This window comes from Puma concolor, chromosome A1 (assembly GCF_028749965.1).
Source record: "Puma concolor isolate L17-30 chromosome A1, mPumCon1.1.hap2, whole genome shotgun sequence".
NCBI lineage: Eukaryota > Metazoa > Chordata > Mammalia > Carnivora > Felidae > Puma > Puma concolor.
The window spans coordinates 222,509,534-222,535,192 of record NC_141667.1 but is presented as its reverse complement, the minus strand read 5'-3'; the positions used below and the strand labels follow the sequence as shown (position 1 = coordinate 222,535,192).

At 44.4% G+C, this 25,659-nt stretch overlaps 1 protein-coding gene across 1 annotated transcript in view; it reads right to left on the bottom strand.

Moving 5' to 3' along the window:
* WDFY2 (WD repeat and FYVE domain containing 2) overlaps positions 1-25,659 on the bottom strand; it is a 183,507-nt gene that overhangs the window by 24,314 nt on the left and 133,534 nt on the right. Inside the window, exons 7-8 of the mRNA XM_025924453.2 lie at positions 17,944-18,056; positions 2,444-2,570 (exon numbers count right to left, since the gene is read on the bottom strand). Of these exons, the coding sequence (XP_025780238.1) occupies positions 2,444-2,570; positions 17,944-18,056 (240 nt within the window). The remainder of the gene's footprint in view (positions 1-2,443; positions 2,571-17,943; positions 18,057-25,659) is intronic.

Here is a 25,659-nt window from a genome sequence, read left to right as displayed (position 1 = left end):
GTGGAAAAGAGACCAAAAAAACATCATGGAGCACAGAAGGGGCCATCTGTTAGTCAATGCTCATTTCTCTGCCCCAGTACCTAGTATAGTGCAGGATGCAAAGAAGGCTCTAAGTAGCTTTCTTGGACTGAAAGAAGGTTTGAGAGACCCAAGCTACCAGCTGGAGGCTTTGAGGGTGGTAGCTCGATATTCTCATTTAAAAAATGACATCGGGCTTCCCTCTTACATATCCAGGGTTCTTGGAAGATTACACTGAGGTCCCTGTGTGTTTCAGAAGCTCTCTGGCAAAATACTAAGCTCCATTCAAAGACAAGAATCACTGAACACCAATCCAGTGGCCAATTTTCAGGACAAAGCAATGGTGGCCATGTGGCGCTATGCTCCCCTTCCTGCCTGCTGCCCTGGCCCCTTTCCTTCCGCCACCTTCTGTGAGTCCCAACCTCCCACTTCCAGCAGCTCTGGTGTCTTCCCCGTCCTCACCTCGGGCACTCAAACCCAGGGTTAACACCAACTGATGCTGAGGAAGTTCATCTCTCCCAGCTGTGTGACACCAGGCGGCCCCTCCCAGGCTAAGGCCCGGTGATGGTGACCACAGAGTCATTCCTTTCTCGGCTTGAGATAAATAAAGCCCCAGGCAAAGGCCTACGGCCATTATTCCTGTTTAAAGCCAGGGCTGACCAGTGGCTCCTGGTCTCACCAGCCTGCTGGCCCACTAGGTTCTAAGGGTACAGAGGAACAGGATGGACTCCCAAGTATGGTCTGTTCCATTTTCTAAAAGGTCAGGTCTGCATTCCTTAGAAACGAGAATACCTATTAGCCCAGGTTCCATTTTTCTGGGACTGAGAGACTGTATCTCAACTTCATAGCTTTTCCTTTCTTACCAAACTCTAGGTGCAAGTTTTCCAGAACAGTTTGCACGAGGGCACTTGGCACCCAGTGACGCTGGTGTTGAGCACTGTCACACCTTACCGCCCTGAGGATGGGTCATGCAAGATTGCCTGCAGTCTTTATTAACCACGGTGCAAAAATGAAACTAGTTATGAGTTCATCTGAGTGAGACCAACAAATATTACTGCTCTTCATTCAAAACTGGCATTTTATTTCTCTGAGACAGCCTGAGGTGGCAGAATTACCTGGCAGAGTGGATAATAACTAAGCATTACTAAACAGGACTGTGTTTGCCTTCTCCTTTTCTTCACTTACACGGATGATGTCAACTCCTTTCATATGATACTGATGTATGTCCCCTTGCCATGGAGATAAGCACAAGGGAACGATTCCTCTTAATGAGCTGATGATGAGGTCCGAGTGGCCCCACAAGCCAGACATGGCCCCAGACAATGGGTCTGTTCTCAAATGTGGGCAAGGAGGCCTAATAAGTAGCTCTCTAAGACTAAATTCTAACACTGAAATAATGACTTGTGCAGGGGCCTTCCAAAATTCAATCAGTAATAATCCCAACTGCAAAATTTAACTACTTAGGGGAACATTTTAAAACGAGTGCTTCCGGGCAGATTTACAAAAAGAGCTAATGTTGGTTAACACCAGTCAGTTCCTGGGAGCCCCACTAACATTTGTTTACGGATGTCTAGAGTCGCTGCTAACATCACTGTGGAAACTTTCCAAGTTAAAAACAATTCAGACGAGCTTAGAGCTTTGAAGCAAATCTACGGTTCTTTTCCGCACACGGACAGTATGTGCCCCCGGGGCCTGTGGGCAGCCATTAGAGTGTGGTCTGAGGGCCACCAGGAGAGCTGCCTGGGAGGCTGCGAACAACAGAGGTGCCTCAGCTCCACATTGGTGACCAGAATCTCCAGACAGGGGCCAGGAATCTACATCAAAAAAAATTCCTTAGTGACTCTCAGCACACGGCAAAGAGTCTGCTCCAAGGAAACGCAAAGCTGCCTTTGCTTTTCCTCTCGGCCCGTGAAATCGTCCCTCAAGGAAGAAGAGGGCCTGATAGGAATCAAAGCGAGTCTTCAATAAATATGTGGTGAAGTACAAAATCTATTGTGTAAGAATATTATCTCTCCCCTCTTCCTCAAGCTGCCGGGAGTCCTGGCACCACATCTGAACTCAATTACAGAAATTCTGTAGGCCTCCATGGCTTCTATTTTTAAGCTTTTTTTTTCCTCTCTCTCTAATTTTTACTCTTAGGTCTCCCTGGTTCTCACTTTTACCTTTTATTTGTTTGCTGCCATTATTTTACTTCACGGTTTTTGTAGGCACTGTCAAGTCCTCTATGGAATTAAACAAGGTGACATGTAAATAAATAAACATACTTAGGTACGGATACAATTCAAAGTGGCCATTAGTTGAGTGCCTGCCGGGTTCCTTCCCATGCGAAGATCCTGCCACAGAGACTGGAGCACACGCCTTTGTTCTAGGCTTTCAGAAGGGAATCTTTTCTCAGAGTTTTTAGTAAAAGCACCAGCAGCCTTACTTGTGTCCTTGGAGCTCGATGGCTGTTCCTTTCCTCCCGCCGATGTCCCACATGATAACGGAGTGATCGGAGCTGCCGGAGAACAACACTCGCTGGACGGGGTCCCAACAGAGAGCAGTCACCCCACCTGACAGAACAGACACAGCGGGACATTCGTCACCAGGCAACAACAGCATTCACCAATAAATGTGAATGCAAAGGCGTTAGGATCTAGTGTAGTTCTTCTGCTTAGAGAACACACAAGTAAGTCCCCGAAGAGAAAAAAAACGGACTCCCAGAGTAAAAGTCCTGCCCTTTCAGCATTTTTCCCCAAAACTTAATATACCATAAAATCAATTATATAAAAACCAAAGGAAATGAAAAAGGCAATTAACTGACAGACAAGAGACGAAATTCAAAGAATGGAAAATATCACACTACTTGGAAGTATTAACCATATTTCCTTAGCTTCTGTCTACCTCCCACCCTGACAGTAACAGATGAGAAGTAAATGAAGTTTTCAATAGCTTAGTTGGATTCTTTACTCTTTTTAAAAAAAAAATTTTTTAATATTTATTTTCAAGAGAGAGAGTGAGACACAACGTGAGCAGGGGAGGGGCAGAGAGAGAGAGGGAGACACAGAATCGGAAGCAGGCTCCAGGTTCTGAGCTGTCGGCACAGAGCCTGACGTGGGGCTCGAACCACAAACCGTGAGAACCTGACCCGAGCCAAAGTCGGACGCCCAACCGACTGAGCCACCCCGGAGCCCCAGATTCTTCATTCTTCAGCACAGATATAATTAGACTACAACATCGGAATTTAAAATTTATTTCCTCTCGGGGCGCCTGGGTGGCGCAGTCGGTTAAGCGTCCGACTTCAGCCAGGTCACGATCTCGCGGTCTGTGAGTTCGAGCCCCGCGTCGGGCTCTGGGTTGATGACTCAGAGCCTGGAGCCTGTTTCCGATTCTGTGTCTCCCTCTCTCTCTGCCCCTCCCCCGTTCATGCTCTGTCTCTCTCTCTGTCCCAAAAATAAATAAACGTTGAAAAAAAAAATTAAAAAAAAAAAAAATTTATTTCCTCTCTTTGGGAATTTAAATTTACAGATTTGGGGCACATCATGCACATCCCTAAGGGTCAATTTCCTCAACTGTAAATGGGGATAATGGGGTTACATCCGAACATCTGCATGCAACTAATGATAATATCAACCTGGCCATTACCTACTTCATAGGTTGTGGTGATAATGAGGTTGGATCCGTTACATAGGACCCCTCTGTAAACTGTAGCGTGAGGTACACACACGCTGATTATTAGTATTAGTCTACCGGTGCGGCAATGAAATATTATGACAGATCTTTCTCTGGCAGTCCCCTTATAAATCAAACTCCTGCATGATGAGAACAATATTAACTTTTTCCACATAATATGGGCACAAAGCCTACAAACACTTAAGAATGTGAGAAATACTCATTTTTTTACATTATTGAAAAATATTATGTTCTGAAAAGAACAGAAAATACCATCTTGTTTCTTCAAATCTGCCTTTTTCTTATTTAGAGTATCAATTTGTTCTAACAAAGCGCTGCACTTTAAAAGCTTTTAGGAAAGTTTCTTTCACATAACATTCTCAGAAGGTTGTTGTTGTTGTTGTTTTCTCCCCAAGATCAAAAGGGAAAAAAAATCCCACTATTCTGGCTTACGTTTAATAGCTTCTCCCTATACCTGTGTAACATTCTGCTGGCACATATTCCTGCCCACGAAGGAGTAAACACCCCAACCCACCAGTGTACCTGCAGGGCCCCCCCCCCCGACACTCCCATCTCCTCCCCCACCGCCACATAACAGCTCGGAGCACGGGGCCAGCAGCAGACAGGCTCTGGGGTTGTCTCTTGAATGAATGAAGGAGCAGATGAATGAAAACACATGAATCTTTTTTTCACCCACCATCCTTGTTACTTGGAACTCCTCTACCAGACTCACTGACCCTTCAAAGTTAAATATTGCTTCTCCTTTTATACAACTCCCCTTGGTTTCCTGCTGTTGAACTCCATGCTTACAGCAGTCCCTCCTTGTCCATGGTTTCACTTCCCGGGGTTTCAGGTACCCGTGGACAACTGTGGTCCGGAAGGAGATGATCGTTCTTCTGCGGGACCCTCGGATGGTGAGCGGTAGCCTAACGCTATGCCATCCATCTCATGTGATCTCACTGCAAAGGCATCTGATCATCTCACCTCGTCACAGGAAGAAGGGGGAAGCACAGTACAAGAAGATGTTTTCAGAGGCAGGCCACGTTCGCATAACTTTCATTACAGTATATGTAAACACGGTATATCTAGGGTTCAGTAGTATCTGTAGTTTCAGGCATCCACTGCGGGGTCCTGGAACTTGTCCCCCGCAGATTTGGGGGGGCTGCACTGTACTTTTTAAATTTAACCATCCTTCAGTAATTTCAGGATATTCCATCCTGCAAAACATGTTATTTATTCCCACACAGTACCCAATGGCTTACTTTGTTAAATACCTGTGGCAGAGTTAGCTAATCGTCCACCTAGATCCATACTTCCCTTTCCATATATGGAGTGCTCCCTGGAAAGCCGCTGTCCTGCAGGGACCGCATTTACGGGGCCCTCTTGCATCTAGGGGGCATGTGACCAGTTCTCAGCAACTGAATCCAGAAAGTAATCTGCGTTCCTTCCAGACCAGAGCAGTCCCTTTTTCACTTTCTCTTTGTACTTCCTCCTTGAGGACTCCAAGACCCCAGGGCATGGAGAAACTACATTCTAGAAGGAGCCAGAGTCCCTGAATCACCACATGGAATAGAGCTGTAAATCCACAACCAGACTGAACCAGAATGAACAAAAACAGAATGAACAAAAACAACCACACTGAGTTGTCACAAGAGTGACAAACTTCTGCTACATGAAGCCACTGGAATGTTAGAAATTATTTGTTAGAGCCTTTTTTTTTTTTTTTTTTTAAGTAGGCTTCAAACCCAGCATGGAGCCCAGTGTGGGGCTTGAACTAATAACCCTGAGATCAAGACCTGAGCTAAGATCAAGAGTCAGATGCTCAACCAACTGAGCTACCCAGGTGCCTAGCATTAGGTATTATAATGCCATATACTTACTGGGATATGTAATAAGGCTGGCCCAAGAGGAAGGTGAGAGTCACCAAAAGCTTCATAAATCAGGCAAATAAAAATAAGTTACTACCTTAGGCTGTTAATCTTGATGCCTTATGTTTCACCAGAATTGGAGAAGACCTCAAGTGGGGAACTATTCCATCAGCCTCCAAAGCAATCCACTATAAACTCTAAATTGTTTTTTTCCAAAGATACCTAAAGTCTAAGCACTTCTGCCACCTCTAATACTACCATCCTATGGTAGTATTACTACCACTATCAAAATTCTTTCCTAGAAAATTAAAAAGCATGACACATATTTTGTTGGAAAGCCTTCGGGGGAAAAAGACACTCTCATATATCACTGATGAGAACGCAAACCAGTACAATGGGGAAGGCCGTATCCAACAAGCCATACCTGTGCTTAGCTTTTACTCTCACTTTCAGGAGTTTATTGTGAAGATATTGTCCCCATCTCCACCAAGTAATACATAGATACATATGCACAAGGAGAATGCTCATATAAGAGAGTGGGTGAATTAACTATGGTACATCCACACAGTATTACGCAGCTATGAGAAAGAATGAACAGAATCATTTAGGTGGATAGAAAGTGATTTCCAGGATACACTGTAAAGTGTAAAAGGCAACATGCCAAAGAACAGCTACATTGTACTACCTTTCATCTAAGAAAAAAGGGGAAATAAATGAATGAGATGTGTTAACTTCAGCAGGTGCTTGGGCACAGCCATGGAGAAGGGGTGAAGCAGACTGGCACTTTCCTGAGTGTACTTTTTGTTTGGTTCTGGGTTTTGGAATCATATTGTTTCACATACTCAAAAATAGGTGAATAAAATTAACAAGGAGCGTGTTGGCAGGGCAGGGTGTGGACCCCAAATAGAATATAAACAGGAACAAGTGAACCTAACTGTATTACAAATGAATGATACAATAACCACACTAAAGGCGGGAGGGGGCAAGCTGACAAAAGTAACTTTGGAAAATAGTAATTTGACTACACAGTCGAAGGCAAAATATAAGATTTGTACACAAATACAGTACTTTAGTTAGTAGGTTTGTACATGAGTTATAGGTTAGCAATTCTGAACCTATTCTGTATTTTAGGATTGAACAAGTAAATACATCGAGGATAATGAGAGTTGACTTTCTCACTCATAATAGGAGTTACAGTTGGGGGGGGTTAGAATAAACTCTTTGGTGTTAGAATGGAATTGGAAGCATCCGTATGACATCACATAAAAGTTACAGAAATCCTTACAGATGTGTGAGTGCACACATATTTTCTAGCTCTGTCTATTGAGGGCCCAGAAGCAATGATCCCTCCACCCTGCCATTAACAGTGAGCACGCATGGCACCCTGAGTTTGGCTTCTAGAAGTATCCCCTCATACTATCTATTCTTCAATGAAAGAAACAAGGCTGTATGAATGTTAATTCTAGGGCCGAGGCAGGTAGTATACAACATGAGTCAGAAATATCAAGACGTGGTTATCAAAAAGCAAAGGGACAGGTCAAAAGGTCAGAAACACCACTGTGAAGAAGCCAGTGTTCCACTGGTCAAATCTGGGACAATGTGAGCAAGAAAATAAATCAATGGTGGTAATGAATCCTCACACACAGAAATAATTAAGAACTCGTGAGCCCATACTGGTATAAACAATTTAAAAAATAAATAAATAAATGGGGGAGAAATGAAAGCTTTTCCTTACCATAAAATTCCAACCAAAAAGTGTCGAAGAGAAAAGGACTAGAAAAAGCACAATCTAGCAAGCACCACAGTCATGACTGTTTCTGGTAAGAGTCATCAGTGGATAGTAAAATTACTGGGCAGAAATATGATGAGAAATAGTATTTACACGGCTTCAAAATATTTCCTCCTAAAATAGTTATGAATTACAAAGGGTGACTACGGTGGGGAAACTTGGCACGCACTACCTTAACCAAATAATCAAAGTTAACATCACCAGAAAGAGGACAAATCAACATCATGCGCCTCTTGATACGATCCACTGTGAAGGACATAACATCACTTCCATGGTATTCACATAAAAAATGCATAACCTGAATTTAACCATGAGGAAACATCAAATGGAGGGACATTCTACAAGGGAGGGACATTCTGGCTGGAATGCCAAGAATGACCTCAAAATGCCAAGGTCATGACAGAAAAAGGAAGACTCAGAACTGTTCCGTGTTCAAGGGAACTAAAGAGACATTATAAGGAAATGCAGCATGTGGTCCTGATCAGACTCTGAACCAGGAAAAGGCAATTAGTGGGATAACTGGAGAGATGTGAGTAAGGTCTGTAGATTAGGGAACAGGACTCTGTCAACGTTAACTTCCTGATTTTGGTATCTGTGCTGTAGTTTTCAAAGATGTTAACATCCGTGGAATCTGGGTGAAGGATGTACAGAACTCTCTGCACTGTTCTGCAGCTTCTTTAAAGTCTGAAATTATTTCCAAATGAAAAGTTAAAATAAAAAAGCCCCAAACTATAAGACTGTGTGAACGGCCTCCTACACAGGTTCCTCGCTTCTACTCCTGTTTCTGTAGTCTGCTCTCCACACAGCAGCTGAAGCGACCACCGAAGAACACAGAGCAGATTATGACACCCCTTGCTCTAATCCCTCCAATGGTTCCCCATCCCGTTCAGAGTAAAATGCAAAGTTCCTCTCCATGGCCTTTCAAGACCCTGTACGATCTAGCTCCTGCCCCTACTGTGAAGCTTCCCCCGTCCCCACCCCGCCCCCGCCCCCCGCTCTGCTCTAATCACGCTGGATGCCCCTTCATCATGCTAGGTTCATTCCCACTTCTAGCTCTTTGCACTTTGTTGCCTCTGCCTGGGATTCTCTTCCTCCAGATTATCACTGGTGCATGCCCTCACTTCACAAAGATCCCTGTTCAGATGCCACCTCTTTACAGAGACCGTCCTTGGTCACTCTTACCACTCTCCTCTTTATGGTTTTATTTTTTTCTTCAGAACACATAGTTATTGTCTACTGCCCCCACAGAATATAAGCTCTTGGAGGGCCAGGGTTTGGCTTGTTCACCACAGTGTCTCTAGGATCTAGAATTCTGTTCAGCTTACGGGAGACACTCAATAAACACAGACAAGTGAGCAAATGATTGAAGTAAGTACATGAATGTTCTTTGCCTTGTTCCTAGCACCTGGAATAGGCATGTGGCATCTCTTTTCCTAGTTGACCAATGTTGTCTGTGTGACAGCCTTTATTCTACCCCTCACATCTTTTAGGTCAGTGAATGCTCATCTCAAGGAGACGCTCTGGAGATGGTCTTACTTGACTGGTTCAGCCACTGGGGACAGAAAAGGGAAAGATGACTAATGTATTTTTTCCTCTCCTTAGTTTGTGTTTGTGTCCCCCCCCCCCCCCCCGCCCCAGATTCCTATGTTGTAACCTAATCCTCGATATTCTGAGGTGATTAAGTCATAAGGGTGTAGCCCCCATGACTGAGGTTGGTGCCCTTATGAAAGTGATCCCAGAGAGCTCCTCAGTCGCTTCTGTCACGTGAGCTTATAGTGAGAAAGCAGCCATCTATAAACCAGGAAGTGGTCTCACTAGACATTCAATCAGCCAGCGCCTTGATCTTGGACTTCCCAGTTCCTAGAACAAATATCTATTGTTTCTAACCCACCCAGCCTATGATAGCCTGTTAGGGCAGCCTGGATAGACTAAGACAACATATTAAGTGGGTAGGTTCTTTAAAGCATCATATCAGATTTAAATAATGGTGGGCACTAGTAAAAAGAATAGTTAGAAAGGCTTATTTGACATAATTAAAGACTTAATTGGGTGGGCTGTTCATCCTGTCAGAATAAACATGGAAAATCTTAAAAAAAGGCTTACCATGGGGGCGCCTGGGTGGCTCAGTCGGTTAAGCGGCCGACTTCGGCTCAGGTCATGATCTCATGGTCCGTGAGTTCGAGCCCCGCATCGGGCTCTGTGCTGACAGCTCAGAGCCTGGAGCCTGTTTCAGATTCTGTGTGTCCCTCTCTCTGACCCTCCCCTGTTCACGCTCTGTCTCAAAAATAAATAAAAAACGCTAAAAAAAAAAAATTTGAAAAAAAAAAGGCTTACCATGTGCCAAGTGATGGATCCCTCTCAACTCCCTACCAGTACACACCCACATCTATAAGCACAGCACCATGAGAAGCAGGCCTTCTTTGTTGGTGACTATGGGATGAGGATGGTTTATGGTGAAGCAATAGGAAGTTTAGATGTGGTTAGTGTAAGTGCACAGGCTCTGGAACCAGATCCTAGGCTCAACTCCTACTAGGTAAGTGACTTTGGGCAAATTATTTAATGTCTTTGTGCCTCAGAAACCTCATCTGTACAACAGAGATGACAATAATTTTGTTGAGATTAAAGGAGTTAATATACACATCAACATACAGAATAGTGCCTAGCACATGGGGAGCGCTCAGTAAGTGTTAGCTATGATTATAGTGCAGGAGACCCCATCTATACCATCTGTGACAGTGTCCTCTGTTTAGTCAGCCTTGAGGCAGTCATCAGCCTGTTCCCAAACTATCCCAGCCATCAGGAGATCAATTCAAGTTTTAAAAACAAGACCAATCTCTAGTTTTTTCCACATTATATCAGGCTGTAAGGGGCCAGAGCCGGGAAGGGGAGTTCCTGGTAACCCAGAGTCAGGAAGAGAAAAATCAATGCCAGGTTCAAGAAAGTCAAAGTCAGGGTATATTTATCACCCCCTAGGGCTCAGAGTATTACACCACCCTTCAGTAAGAGTGGAAAAGATGGAAGAAAAATCTTCAAGATGGGAAGTAGGATGGGACTGGGAGAAAATCAAATAAATTTTGAGGTCCCTCCCAGCTCTACGTACATGTCCTAACAATGGGGTCTCGTGGATGTTGGCTTATAAATTGCAAACCACAATTTCAAACCAGTGCACTCACAGCACTCATTTCAAACCAATGCAACCAGCATCTACTGAGCATCTTCTACACGGCGGATACCACGCTAGGCTCTGAGGATATAATGAAACCAAGGAAGTCTCAGACCCTACTGGACCAACACAAACACAGCAGAAGATGATGGGATTAATTTTGAGAAGAAGGACATGCGCACTCTGTTTGGTGAAACCATTCTCTCATGGGACCTGTGGCTACTCCTCGGCCTGGAGGGCCCACCAGACCTTTCATCACCCTAAGTAAACTCTCTCTTCAAGGTGCAGCCCAGGTGACTTCTGCAGGAAGCCTTCCTCAATGCTCTCCATCTATGCGAGGTCCCCACCTCTGGGTGTGGTTTCTAGCCCTATACTCACCCACCGCATTGAACCTTGTCAGATTATAAATCTGTCCCCGCAGTAAATTTTACTCTGTATCTTTGCATTCAAGCATAGTGTGCAGTGACTGGTACACAGTAGGTGCTTAATAAATGGGTAAGCACCTGGCCGGTTGAATCGGATGGCAGAGAGGAGTGAGAGACAATGAACAAAACCAGTAAGCCATCACTACAGAGGTGCCCTGCAGGGCTTTGGGGTAGGGGTCGGTGGGGAGGCAGCACGCTAAGTCACAGGGGGGCACAGAAGGGTGGAGAGGAGAGTTGCTGACCTACTGGCCTCTTCCTTCCCAGCAGTCTTCCCAGAAGACAGCTTCCTGATGAACAGTCCTTCCTCCAGATGCGTCCGGCAGCACAGAAAGGCAACGGCTGTTAGTGAGCCTGCCTTCCAGAACAGTGCGGACACGCACCTGTGCGCAGTCCACACCCAGGGCACCTTCCTCACCTTCCATATCTAGGTCGGAGTGCGAGGGCCAGGGGCCACAGCAATTGTGGGTTTCCCGGGTTCATGATATTTGAAATGACAGACATCATTTCGTCTGACTTCGCTTCAGACTCCATCTTTCTGCCCCCTCATTTCATGGTGTTTCTCCCTGCCTGTGACCTTCACAATATATGGCTGACAGAGCAATTTCTATCATAAATGAATTTATTCTCAAAAATATAAAGGTTTTTGTCATTATAAAACTTATCTATACTATTACATTTTCTCATAAACATAGGTTTTAATGGTTGCATAATACCCCACACAGAGATGTGCCTTATTTCACTTACCATTACATTTTTCTCAACTTTTAACTATTCTAAATTTCGCCAAGCTGAAAATTTTTATTTGTAAAACTTTGTTCATGTTTCTACTGAGTTAGAAGAGATTCCCAAACATGAAACTGGATCAAAGAGTATCAGCATTTTTAGAAATTTAATACGTGTTACCAAAATGCACAGCCCAACTAATTTCTAAGAGACTTTTACAACAGATCTTGCAAAAGCTACAGACTACACGGAGTGCTGCAAAGTCAGGGCTGGAAACTGCCAGATCTGTCTTTACAAGTGCGATATGGCACCTCGCCCGGAACGTTCCAGCCTACCCTACAGGGTAAGGAAGGGGAACAGCCTCCCTGTAACTACACAAGAGCCACCTGAGTCTCCAACCACAAGGCCTCTTGAATAAAATATCTGACCTTTCACTTACTACATTCTGCAGTTACTCGGGCTGAAGCAAGGGATGTTTCTGTAAAGCTGAATGTGCTCTACCTCTTAGACTATGCTTTCCTCCTGACATCCACAAAAGGACATCCAGCTGTCCCCTTGCCACCACTCCTAGGGCGTCCCTGTCATCAGAATACTCCACCACCCTTCAGCCAGAGTGGAAAAAATGGAAGGAAGATGTTCAGCTCCAAGCACGGTGCTCTCTCCTAAAACTGCTCTCAACTCTAGCATTCCTGTTTCAGCAAATGGCATCACTATCCACCCAAATGCTCCAGATGGAAACCTGGGAGCCACTCCCACCCCAAATGCCAAGTGCTGAGGACTCCCAATCTCCTAAAACAATCTTGAATCCCTCCTCTTCTCCCCACACCCTCCACCACCTCCCAGTCCAAACAGGTGGGACTCCAACCCTAGCCTTCCTTCCAAATGGTTTTGGCACATCCATTCTCACCCCCACCCAACCACCGCCACTGCTGCCACAGGGATTTCCTAAAATGGAAACCATGCTACCACCCTGCTTACTTCATCACTGGTTTCCCACTGCCTGAGAACATTGTCCAAAGTTGTTAATATCGCCTGCACGTTCAACCTGTACTCTGCAACCCTGACTCTCCACACCGCCCGTGCGACTCCATACGTCATTCACGCTTTCCCACTCTGGGCTTTGCATGCGCTTCACACACCTGGAGTCTAGACCGGTCTCACCACCTGGATGACAAGTCTTTCTCCTTATGGTATCATTTATTCATTTTTTTAAATTTTTATTTATTCACTTTCTATTTTTGAGAGAGAGGGGGGCAAGTGAGCAAGGGGCAGAGAAAGAGAGAGAGAGAGAGAGAACCTGGCTCACCCGGGGCTTGTGTTTCACCCAAAGCAGGGCTCGTGCTCAACCAAGGTAGGGCTCCTGTTCCCCCACTATGGGGCTCATGCTCACCCGATGAGGGGCTCAAGCTCACCTGAAGCGGGATTCGAGCTCACCCAAAGTGGGGTTCGAGCTCACCCAAAGCGGGGCTCAAACTCATGAACCATGAGATCATGACCTGATCCAGAGTCATGCCTAACGACTGAGCTACCCAGGCACCCTCCTTACGGATCCTTTAAACACGACTTCCTCGGCAGTCTCCCCTTAGCTCTCTGGATAGGGGGTCCCTCTTGTTATTTACTCCCAATGCAAGTGCTATGAGTGGCACTGGGGGCTCACAGTACTTGCGGCACTCATAACATCCTGATGGACTACCTGAATTCATCGCTTTAACGACTGGATTCCATGACTAGAAGTTGAATAAGCAAGCATTATTTGTCTGATTCACCCCTATACCCCAGCCCTCATCATGCAGAGAGCTAATAATTTGGCTGACTCGATGAAAATCCGTGTCTGCTGGATGTGGAAGTCTTCACTGTAAACAAAAATCAAGTTTTCAACTTAATGATCTGAACCTGCATGTTGGCACTGAACCATGCCTCTCCATGTTTTCATTATTTTGGTTATAGTTATACTGTTACTTTCAATAATTCCCCTAACAGTTAACAAATTTATTTAATTTATTCAATGTATTTAATTTTTTGTTAAGTAGTATGCTTTGGCAATTTATGTTTGGCCCCTCCTATTTCCAGTATGTTCATACTAACCAAAATAATTCTTAGAAGGAAATGAAAAAAAAACGAATTTATTGATACTATGAATTTCCAGTGGTTAAAATCTCATTTTTCCCCTCTGTGTTCAAGTCAGTGTATGACTTTTTGGTAGAAATACATTCTAATTTCTGCATAAATAGCAAAGATCTATGTTACTTGGCATTTACTTCCAGAAATAAAACCAGCAGAGGGAGCAAAGGAACATAAAACTAGTTTCCTAGGTCCCCGCGGATTAGTAAATGCTGTGCTGGCCTCCGGGTATGACTATTAGGCCAATTCCATCACTACCCCACATTTTTATATGACTTTCTGTACTATAATACAGAGTGATGGGTGAATGGCTATAACTCTGTATTACAGACCAAAGACGGTCTGCTTCTGAGTTTGGATCTGGACTGATAAGACCCCTGAGATCATTCTTCAATGTATCTGGGTTAATCCTAAAGTCTTTGTTTTGGGGGTGAGGGAATGAGGAGATTAACTAATCCATATAAACCCCTTTTTCCAGAGTTGTGTCTGGCTGAGTTTGGGACTTCCCAGGGCCCAGAACGGGCTTACTGCATAGGAAGAGCTGGACAATACGCTTGCATCATCATGAAATCTCTTAGACATCCCTGCTCTGGCTACAAATGAATGAGATGTGCTGTAGCCGGAGTGGACTGACGACTGTCTAGGGATAATAACAATACGTTGAATATGTGACCTGCAACATTTGCCTTCATGTTAGTTAGTAACTTTCCTGGGCCACATCCAGTCCTCAAAGATATTTCATGGTAAAGTCATATGAGAATGCTCTAAACTCTTTGAGAAAGATAAGGCATAATGCCAAGGTAACATTCTGTACTAGAACTAACCCGGAAGACAGGAAACCCACGGGCTACATCCGGCTCCCCACACACCAGTAAGCAGCAGCTACTTACCCCTTTTCTGGCCTGGAGGCAGCCACGGAGAACTCAGAGCACAGTTATCAGCCGTACAGTGAAGGGCTGGGTACCAAAGAGCCAGGCTGCAAGCCACCTCGGCCTGAACCAGGTCTGGGAACTACCCAGTGTGGTCACCAGGCCCGCTGAGCTCACCACCTGAACTTCACCTTCGGCCCACCCACTCTTGGCTTTCCCATCACTCCTGCCACATTCTGAGGGACAGTTTCCTACCATTCTGCTGCCAGAACAATCTTTTAACTTCTGACCAGGCTAACGTCCTTGCTTAAAACTCTCTTATGGTTTCTCACTGCCGTCGGGCTAGTGCCTCGGTGATCCGAACGGATGCTCGCTTCCTTTCTGGCTGCCTGCCGCCTGCTAGTCGGTGTGCCCACCAACGGCAGTTACCAGAGTTCCCAAGACAGCACGCTCTCGCAAATCTCCATGCCTTGGACTTCGCTGGTTTTCTCTGCCTAGAGTGTCCTTCTCACTTCTTTTTCATGAACTCAACGCTTACTCCTTCCCAAAGATCTTAGGTCAGGCAACACCTCCCCCGGGAAGACCTTCCTGACAGACTCCCACTCCTGTCCGAGTGACGTGGCCACTCTGGGTTCTTTGAAGTGCCCAGTGCCCGCCTCCCCCTGCCCCCGCCACCAAGCGCTGTGACCACTGTTTAGCGCCCACGTCCCTCACTGTGTAAAAAATGTGAGGAAAGGACTGTACCTTTTATGTCTATGACGGGGGTAGTGGCTGAGATCGACCAGGGAGAACGCGCAGTGTAAAGAGACCAGGGTCCGGGGCAGAACTCACAAAAAAGATCACTAAGGAGAGGAGAAAGACGAGCCAGAGAAGCAGAGGAAAACCGGGTGCAAACGCGTCACAGGAGCCCAAGGAGGGCGGCCACAGGCAAGAAGAAGGGCCACAATGTAAAGCGCTGCCGACAGGTTCATGGTGACATGGTCCAAAACACGTCCCCTGGATTCAGCAGCCAGCAGGTCACTGGCCACCTTGGGGACAGGAGCGTCAGAGGAGCGAGAGATGGAGCCAAACTGCAGGTGGATGGAAGGGAAATGAGAGGTGAAGAACTGGAAGCGGCTGGAAGATGATGTTCTTTTAAGACATGCCGCCGTCTGCTACAACAGAAAGACATCACGCCGAGTGAAAGAAGCCGGTCACCAAACAACGCCTGGTGTACGAGTCCCCTCTGCGAGGGACCCAGAGCAGGCACACTCAGAGACAGAGAGCGGGATGGTGGCTGCCAGGGGCTGGGGGAGGGGCAATGACGGGTGCGCGGTCAGTGGGGTCAGAGTTTCAGTTTTACGAGACAGGGCATGTTGTGTGGACGGATGGTGGTGATATGAATGTCCTCAACGTCACTGCGCTGTATTCTTAAGAGTGATTAAAATGGTGAATTTTAGATGAGGTACAGTTCACCGTAATTTAGAAAAAGGAAAAAGAAGCACTGCTGTTAAGAGAGTAGGACGGACGTTGCTACAACAGGATACGGGGTCGAGAGGGTTTTGTTTGTCCATCAGAAAGGCAAGACACTTGAGCATGTTAATAAATTGAGAAGGGTGAGCTGGTCAAAAGGGAGCCACGGGGGAACAGTTTTTGATGTGGAGACCCCGAGAGCAAGAGATAAGGAGGAGGCAGAAGAAGTTTGTTGGAGAGGAACACAGGGTGCGCAAGAAAACAGTTTTAAAGCCTCTATTGGCTAACCTCTATTTTTCTTTGAAGGCGGAGTCTGGGGAGGGAGAGGGGACTCGGGTGGGGTGGGGAGTGGTGAAGGTCTGGAGGAGTGGAGGGGAGTCCTGAGGACCTGCAAGGGACCGTGTGCAGGGACTGAGGCGACTCTGGCAGCTGGACTGGAATGCTGAATGTGCAGTGGGGAAGAAGGCCCCGGGCTCAGAGCGTGACCTTGCAGCAGCCCCAGGGACTGAGTGCACAGGAGGGCTGGAGAGGGTGTGAATGGCAGACGTGTTCTTCAGGGAAGAACGAGGGCGCCTGACCAGAGAGCGCTGGGCGCCTAGTGGCTGACACCCCTCTGGAAAGGGAGAGAAGATGGGGCGCAGACACTGGCCAACAAGGACAAGAGCGACTGGCCAGCAGGGACCGACTGCCCACGAGGGCAAGAGTAAGGGGAGCTGGAGGAAGGGTTCAGAGAAGCGAAAGATTAGGAGACTGAAGTCAGCAGTGACACATAGCAGTTTAAGGTTCCTGATGTGGGACAGTTCTGGGTCCCTACCAGGCCAGGCTTAGCCAGGGTGGAGGTGGCTAAAAAGAGAAATACAATCAGGAAAGACCTGGGTCCTATCCACAGCAGATGCTTCTATGTGTTCTTCTTCCCAGAAAACATAGATAATTATCTTTTATGACTCTTTTCCCCTGGATTCAATTTCCTCTTTACTGCATTCTTTTTTTTCCCCTTGAGGAAATTCCTTATGATCTAGGTACTATCCCATTTTACATCTTCATTCACCTACTTCTGTTCTTATATGCCATCTGAACTCAATAAGAACCCTGTTCTGTACTAAATCATGGGTTGGTAATCTGTGGGAGACATAAAAGCCCATCAAGAGCCACGAAAACAGGCAGTGACTCATTTCCCAGGGTCAACATCGCAGATTAAAAATACCAGTAAAAACTAATCGTCATCATCTATTCAAGTCTTTCAAAGGCTAAGCATGGATATTTTGTATTACCTGACTTAAATGATCCTGAACAGATCCTGAGCCCTTCCCCAACAAAGAAATCCGAAATAATAAAGGGAGTCTTGGGTTTTACACTGAGAAGAGCCCAGAAGGAAGTTAAAACCAAACCCGTGCCTTTTTATGCAGCCTAGCTAGCCCCAATGACCATATTTTTTATTTTACTGGACTTAGAAGCGGGCATGTCCGTCTTGCACGCCATCTTCTCGCTCCAAGAAGGGCAAGGACAGACTGAGGCAGCTGTCTTTTTGGCCTTCCTGAGGTTTATGCAGTTGTCACATGGTCTCAAAACAATGTCTCATCAGCATATGCCAACACTGGCTTTCTCCAGGGCAATGTGACATAGAACCAACTCACCAACACTCTGGAAATAGACTTGTTCCTCCTTTGTTTGCACTGGTGTAGAAAATTTTGGACATAACTTCTTACTGAACCATTGTGGAATCAGTTCAACGTATCCCTTGTATCTGTGTGCATGCTATACTTTGTCACTTTGACAACACAGCATCTGAAGGCCAGAACACGCAGCAGGTGATAGATAGGTCACTGTGAGAGCAGGCACATGGAGATTTTGCTTTCAATCCCACCTGTATGTCCTCTGAACGTTGTGACCAGGGTGCAGTTGTCTTGCTCCAGTTTGAGGATGGTTACTTGTCCTGACTGGTCACCAATAAACACATGCCGGGTTTCAACGTCAAATCTATCATGTAAGCATTAAGGATCATTTCTCAAAATTGAATGGAGGGATTTACAAAAATAAACAAATAACCAAACAAATCAAGAAACGTGCAAATCCCATATGAACAAAGCTTGGACGTAACGCTGAAAGATACAAAAGCAGGCATAACAGAGTGAAAGACACAATATTATTGGACAGTAAGACTTAACACGATAAACATGTCATTTCTCACAATATGAATTTGCAAACTTAATATAATCTCTATAGAAATATCAACATAAGCTTTTTTCCCTAGAACTAGGGAAGTTTAAGTTCATATAAAAAATAAATACACAAGAAATGCCAGGAATATTCTAAAAATAAAAGCAATACGGTATTTGATAGGGGAGATTAGCCCTACCACGTTATTAGAACACATTACACAGTCTTTTTAAGTGCAAGTGTGGTATTGGTGCATAAATAGACAAACAGACCCATGGAACAAAATGGCAAGTCTACAAATAGACCCCAAAGTATACAGAAATGTAGTACATGTCTGATAAGGGTGGCTCTTCAAGGAATAAGGAAAAGATGGGTTAAAAAAAACAAAAGCGTTGTCATCAACTGGATAGTCATTTGGAAAAAAAAACAGGATCCGTAGTTCACATTCCATATCAGGATAAACTACAAATGGATGAAGGATCTAAACGTAAACAATGAAAAGTGTAAGTTCGAGATGAGAGAGCTCCTTTCTAACCTTGGAGTGGGAAAAGCTACTACTCAAAAACACAAACAACAAAACAAACACCATCAGCAAGGCCAAAAGACAAGCTGGAAAAGATATTTGCAACTTATGTCACAAAAGGCCCAAATCTCTAACATAAAAAGAACAAACCACAAACCTAATAGGAAAGCGGGCAAAATATATGAACACATAGTTCCAGAAGACATGAAAATGAAAACGGGGCTGTGCAAGAGAGGCCTGACTGTCAGCCTCTGAAAGGCTGCTCACAAGGCTGGCAAGGTATCTGGCAACTGGTTTTCAGGGGGGTCCCACCATTAACAGACAAGAGTGGTTCACTGTGCCTGAACCGTGATGATACGGTTTTTGCCAAATACCTGCTTTCCTTTTCAGTCTGTAATTTTGGTACATGTCAGAAAGAGGCTGCCTACGTGACCAGTCTCTAGTAAAAACCTAAGGTGCTGAGTGTCTAGTGAGCTTCCTGGGTTGATAAAACCACTCAACCCTCCTTCTAGAGATCTATCCCAGAGATACACTCGGGCCAAAGTACAAAATGCATGCCTGAGGTTATTCACTCCATGTTATTTTAACAGCTAAAGTTTGAAAACAACAAAAAATTCCATCAAAAGGGGATTTACTGAACTAACTATGATATAAGCAAGCGATAGAGTCCTATCCAGCTAGGGGAAAAAAAGATCTCCATACCATAAGCAAACAGACATGGAGGAATTTCTGGGATACATTATTAAGTGGGGGAAGAAAAGCCACGGTATGTAAGAGTTTATAAGCTACACAATCTTTGTGTAAGAAAGGGAGAGAAATAGAACTATATGAGTGTGTCGTGTGTGTGTGTGTGTGTGTGTGTGTGTGTGTGTGTGTGTGTGTGCGTGCGCGTGCTCATTTCACAAAAGGAAGCTCTGGAAGGACAAATCAAGATCTGACACACATGGCTGCCTATGGAGGAGGGAGGAACAAGGTGAGGAGACAGGGCTGGTGGTGAGTCTTCTCTCATCATAGTTTGCATTCTGGAATCAAGTCATTATTTCACATATTAAAAATATGCATAAGATTAAAAGAAAAAATCCCCCATATTGATGACAAAGCATAAATGAAGGAACCTAACTATCAAGTTGGTGACATAACCACAGTTAACGGAATTATTTCAAGTGACTTTAGAACACAGCGTTTCAACTGTACATCCTTGGGGGAAATGTACTCCAAAGACAAAGAGAATTGCAAAGAAGTCTAAAATCTCACTCAGTTGTCTTGTAACTATAATACTTCTATAATTAGTATTTTGAAACAGCTTAAAAATATACCATTGGATAAAGCAAAAACAAGTTCATGTTTTAGGAACGAAAATGTTCAGTCCAAGATAAAAGAATCAAGTACAAAAGTGAGGTAAAAACCTTATAATGCTACATTTGGATTAGAACCGTTATATGAACTGATGATTCACTTTCTTTTCAAGAACACACACACCTATATTTCCTAGTTATCTCTGAGTCCTATTCCTCACTAAAAGAAATGGCTGATTCAGGATTGGGACAAGAAGGTACAAGAAGAGCTTAAGACATGCTGTGCCAAAAAAGGAAGCCACCAAAGGCAAGTGGAGCTGTATCAAAAGACGCTGGAGCCAATATGATGGGGCTCTTACTGGCCAAAGACAGATTTACATTAGCATCGAAGAAGGCAAGTTATTGAAATTGACTGAATATATTATTTTTAGAAACCTTAAGAGTTTATAATAATGCTCAAAAAGAAAAAAAAAGACACCTATTGGAGGTAACCTGGGCACTGACTCTCTCCTCTGAAAATGAGCAATTAAAGAGAAACAATTCCGCATTTGTTCCTTTTTCCATATTAATTGTATCTCAGGGTAAGCAACTAGCCCTAGCTAATGAGGCAAAGTTCTACTTTACTTATCTTTTTTAATGTATATACACTTATTTGGGGGGAGAACTCAAGCATACGTGGGAGGGAGGGGCAGACAGAGAGGAGAGAGAGAATACCAAGCAGATGCAGGGCTCGATCTCATGAACCGGGATACCACGACCTGAGCCAAAATCACGAGTCAGGCGCTTGGGGCGCCTGGGTGGCTCAGTTGGTTAAGCATCCAACTATCGATTTCGGCTGAGGTCACGATCTCATGGTTCGGTTCGTGAGTTCGAGCCCTGCATCGGGCTCTGCACTAACGGTGCAGAGCCTGCTTGAGATTCTCTCTTTTCCTCTATCTATGCCCCTCCCCTGCTCTCACTCTCTCTCAAAATAAATAAATTAATTTTTTTAAAAAAGTCAGACACTTAACCGACTGAGCCACTCAGATGCCCTGAAAAGTTGTACTTTATAGAAGAATTCCAACAAATACACGTGGAAAAAATTATAGGATTACAAAAATCGCCACTTTGCAGCCCTAATGAAAGGTCTGGTCCAGGCGAAGATCAGCAACTAAAACCACTGAATGAAAGGCTGGTGCGCGCCGCAGGGACCTGGCGCTCACCACCTGAATCACTGATCAACTCAGCATCACTGGAAGGGTGACAACCCTGTGCTATGGGCTTCCTGCTGTGAAGCAACACGAACCAGACAGCACAAGGACCAAGCGTTCTTAGCAGGAGCTGAATCTGAACTGAGTCAAGATTTTAGAGGCAGGTCTCAGTTTACAGAAAAATATGGGAGACGCACAGGTAGGAGAACAAGGGAAATGACATCACGAGACACCAGAGGCCACTTTAGAATGCGGGGCTGTCTACAGGAACACAGGCTCCGTACTCCAACAAGTCACAGTGGCATCAAAAAAAAAAAAAAAAAAAGTGAAGGGAGGAGATCACTGCCCTAGATTGAGAGATTTAGGATATGAAAACCACAGCCAACATGTGAACTTTGTCTGGACCCGATTTTAAACTAATCCGCTGCAAAAAGCCATTTATGAAACAGTAAGTGAAATGTGAAAATGGATTATTCTACAATGTCAAGTAGTAGTTATAAATTTTTAGGAGTAGTAACAGCATTGTGATTACGGAAAAATTCCACATTTTTAAAGCGGGGTACAATGAAGTACCTAAGGATGAAATGACATACGGTCTGCAATTTGTTTCAAAACACTCCAGCAAAAAGGGAGAGAAAGCCAAAATGATAGAAGAATCAACACCGGGTCTCATGAATACGTGAGTTTCCATGATATTCTCTCCTCCCAGTTGGTACACGTTTTGAAAATTTTCATAATAAAACACTTGTTTTAAAAGTGAAGAACAAGGCATCACAAATTCCCTCAGGCTCAAGAACAACAGAGAAATGTTATGCTCTCCAAACAAGCGGTCAGATACATGTAAAACAATACTAAGATATATACGGAATAAGATCACCTTACATTTACGTTAATTATAAGAACACAGATGAAAAAACAATCTTTATGATGGCAGGTAAATAATAGGATGCTTTGTAAAGAAATTCAACAAAAGCCATTTGAAAGAGGGTCGAAATAAATTATAGTACAACCTGAAAGCCAGAGTGATTGGCATTACGTATGATATGAGGATATACAAAAATCAAGATAATCTTAACAGCTTTCCAGCACTCTTGCCCTGAACAAATCTAAGAGACTACTTGGTGAAAAGACCTTGTACTGTACAGGGAGACATCTTGGAAATATCTCCAACATGCATAGAATCTTAAAATGAAAAGTACCTGAATTATTTCTGTGGAAGTGTGATAAATGTGATCAAACATGGTCAAATGACAAGACTGAAAGGCAAGGCCAGATAAAGTATTCACAAATTTAAACACCAGCAAGGGAAGGGTGGAAGGAAAACGGTTCTATTTCCTAACATCAACCTGCCATGTGACCTTTGGGAAATACCTCCATTCCACCGTTATTTAGTAGTGCAGACGGCTAGCCGAGTTCCAACACCCAAGTTCTACTCCTGGTTCTTCCAGGTAACAGTTACGTGACCTGGAGAATGTCCCTTAGCCTTTCTTCCTTTTTTTTTTTTTTTTTTTTTAATTTTTAAAAAAATGTTTATTGGGGCGCTTGGGTGGCGCAGTCGGTTAAGCGTCCGACTTCAGCTAGGTCACGATCTCGCTGTCCGTGAGTTCGAGCCCCGCGTCAGGCTCTGGGCTGATGGCTCGGAGCCTGGAGCCTGTTTCCGATTCTGTGTCTCCCTCTCTCTCTGCCCCTCCCCCGTTCATGCTCTGTCTCTCTCTGTCCCAAAAATAAATAAAAACGTGGAAAAAAAAATTTATAAAAAAAAAAAAAAATGTTTATTTATTTTTGAGAGAAAGAAAGAACACAAGCTGGGGGAGGGGCAGAGAGCTAGAGAGAGTGAGGATCTGAAACAATCTCCATACACCGTCAGTGCAGAGACTGACGTGGGGCTCGAACTCACAAACCATGAGATCGTGACCCGAGCCGAAGTTGAAGTCAGACGCTTAACCAACTGAGCCACCCAGGCACCCCTAGAGAAAGTCCTTAACCTTTCTGAGCCTTGGTTTCTACACTGTGAAAACTGAGAATTCAGTCTTTTTGTTTTTACTTCTAATTATTGTTTTGAGAGTGAGCAAAGTAACGTCATATAGAAGCACTATAAAACTCTCGGGGACTGCAACTGTAAGATATTTTCTTCTTTTCCCTCTCCTCTCTTCCTTTTGGTTCTTGTTAGTATTATACCTCACTTAATATGTGAAGCTTCAGATCTCTAGCCAAAGAAACCAAAGATTTGAGGTTATTCAGAAACTGATCATTCAATTTTTGAGCCATCAGTCTCTTTATCTTCCTTTATTTCTCAATTTGAATTTTGGTTATTTTCACTGCACGATTACATCTCCCCTATGAGGCCTGAAAGAAGAGAGAAAAGGCTGAATTCAACCAGACTTCTATCACTTGCTGACTTGGATAAGTGACTTTTTGAGGTGAAAATTAGGAGACAGGTTACTTTGGGGAAGTTTCTTATATATGCCACCGGGGTCCACTAGGCAGAGAAATCAGGGTACTCATACTATTCCGAACATTCTATGGTGTTTCAGCAGATCTCCTTCCTTCCCTTCAGAAACTGTAAGTATGGAAGGTGGAAGAAAGAAGAGGGAAGAGGTGGGGTGGAGGGTTCCCATGAAAAAAATGTGTTTAAAAACTGGATTTTAATGTGAACTCCAACACTGTAGGAGCATGTTAACACTGTTAACAATCTGTACACAAGGCAGCTCCTAGAAAAAACCCTCCGGCCTTGGGAAAGTCACAAGTTTCCTATAGGAGACCCTTTGGCAAAAGCAGTGCTGTTATGCCACCAGTGAGCAGCTGGAAAAATCTCAGGGATGTATGTGTTCCCAGGAACAAGGGCGGGCAACGTGGCTCCAAAATTGGAGCTAGCGAGGCAGAGCTGTGGAGGTGAGGGAATCTTCTGGAAGAACCTGTCTGTCTGTAGTACTGCATTTCCCCTCTACCTGCAAGATTGAACAATGTGGTCATTTACCTCAGGAAATGAACCCAGAGGCTTTTACACACATACAAAGTCTTCTGATATCAAATCATATGTGTTTTCGTTTTGTTTTGTTTTGTTTTGTTTTTTGCTTAGTAAGCCACATGGTGTGGCTAAAGGAAACAGCTGAAAAATGAGGATGGCTTCTGGAGATGCCTGAAGAGAAGAGTCCAAGACTGCCACAGTCAGGAGACTTTTAATTCTGGGCATTTGTGTCTTGTTTTTCAATTCCAAATAGTTTAAAAAATCAACTTCCTAAGGGCAAGATCTGTACTTTTTCTATATTTTTTGGCTTGGTTAAGTGATATAGAAGATGTATCTCTAGGCTGGGCTAGTGAGATAGAAGCCAGCATTTTTTTTTTTTAAAGAGATTTCTTTTTAATGTTTATTTTATTTTTGCGAGTCAGAGAGAGAGAGAGAGAGAGAGAGAGAACAAGTGGGGGAGAGGCAGAAAGAGAGGGAGACACAGAATCCAAAGCAGGCTCCAGGCTCTGAGCTGTCAGCACAGAGCCCAATGTGGGGCTCGAACCCATGAACCATGAGATCATGACCTGAGCTGAAGTCGGACGCTTAACCGACTGAGCCACCCAGGTGTCCCGAAGTCAGCATATTAAGAACAAATTACACTGATGCTATTCATTCTGTTCTCAAATGTATGATGGGAAGAAACAAAACAAAACAGCAGCCTAAGGCAGAAGCCTCACATTCTGGTGATTTTCTGACATACTAGCCAGGTGTCTGCAGATAAGGCATGTGACCCTTTCTGGGCTTCACCTGTAAAACCAGGAGTTGGCCAGGATGACCTCTAAGGACCTTTCCAATTCGAACACTGTAAGAGATCTACTGACATAAGAGTGCACGTATTTCAATTCAAGCATTATGCTCGTCTCAACTGGCCTTTAGAAAGCAAACTTCAGACTTTCTTTCCTTAACAGGTGGGACCACCCTCTCGAAGATGAGTTGATCCTGCCTTCTGTTCCTTATCACCCTTGTTTGTGGCCTGCTTGGTGACCTGTCACATTTACAACTTTCCTCCATGGCCATTCTTAGTTTCTTCATCTTGCTCTTCCAGTGAGGAAAATCAGAGAGAAAAACAGGAGTGACATTAGCCGACACACACACACACACACACACACACACACACACACACGCATGCGCACACGCAAATATGGCTACTGAGGCACGTCTGCGAGGAGACAGCAAACTACTCTGTGAGATGTTGAGAATCACGGACCAGGCATTTTATAAATACGACATGAACATCTGAGAGCAAGTCTTACTATTTCTTCCTGCTTTTGCTGACAAGTGATCTGTTTCCATCTATCTCCTCACTCGTCACAGGGTGGAGAGTGATGCTTTGCTTTTTAAACTAAGAAGCCGGGGGCCCTTTACTCCTTCCATGGTAGCATCACCCACACAGGCTTCAGACTCA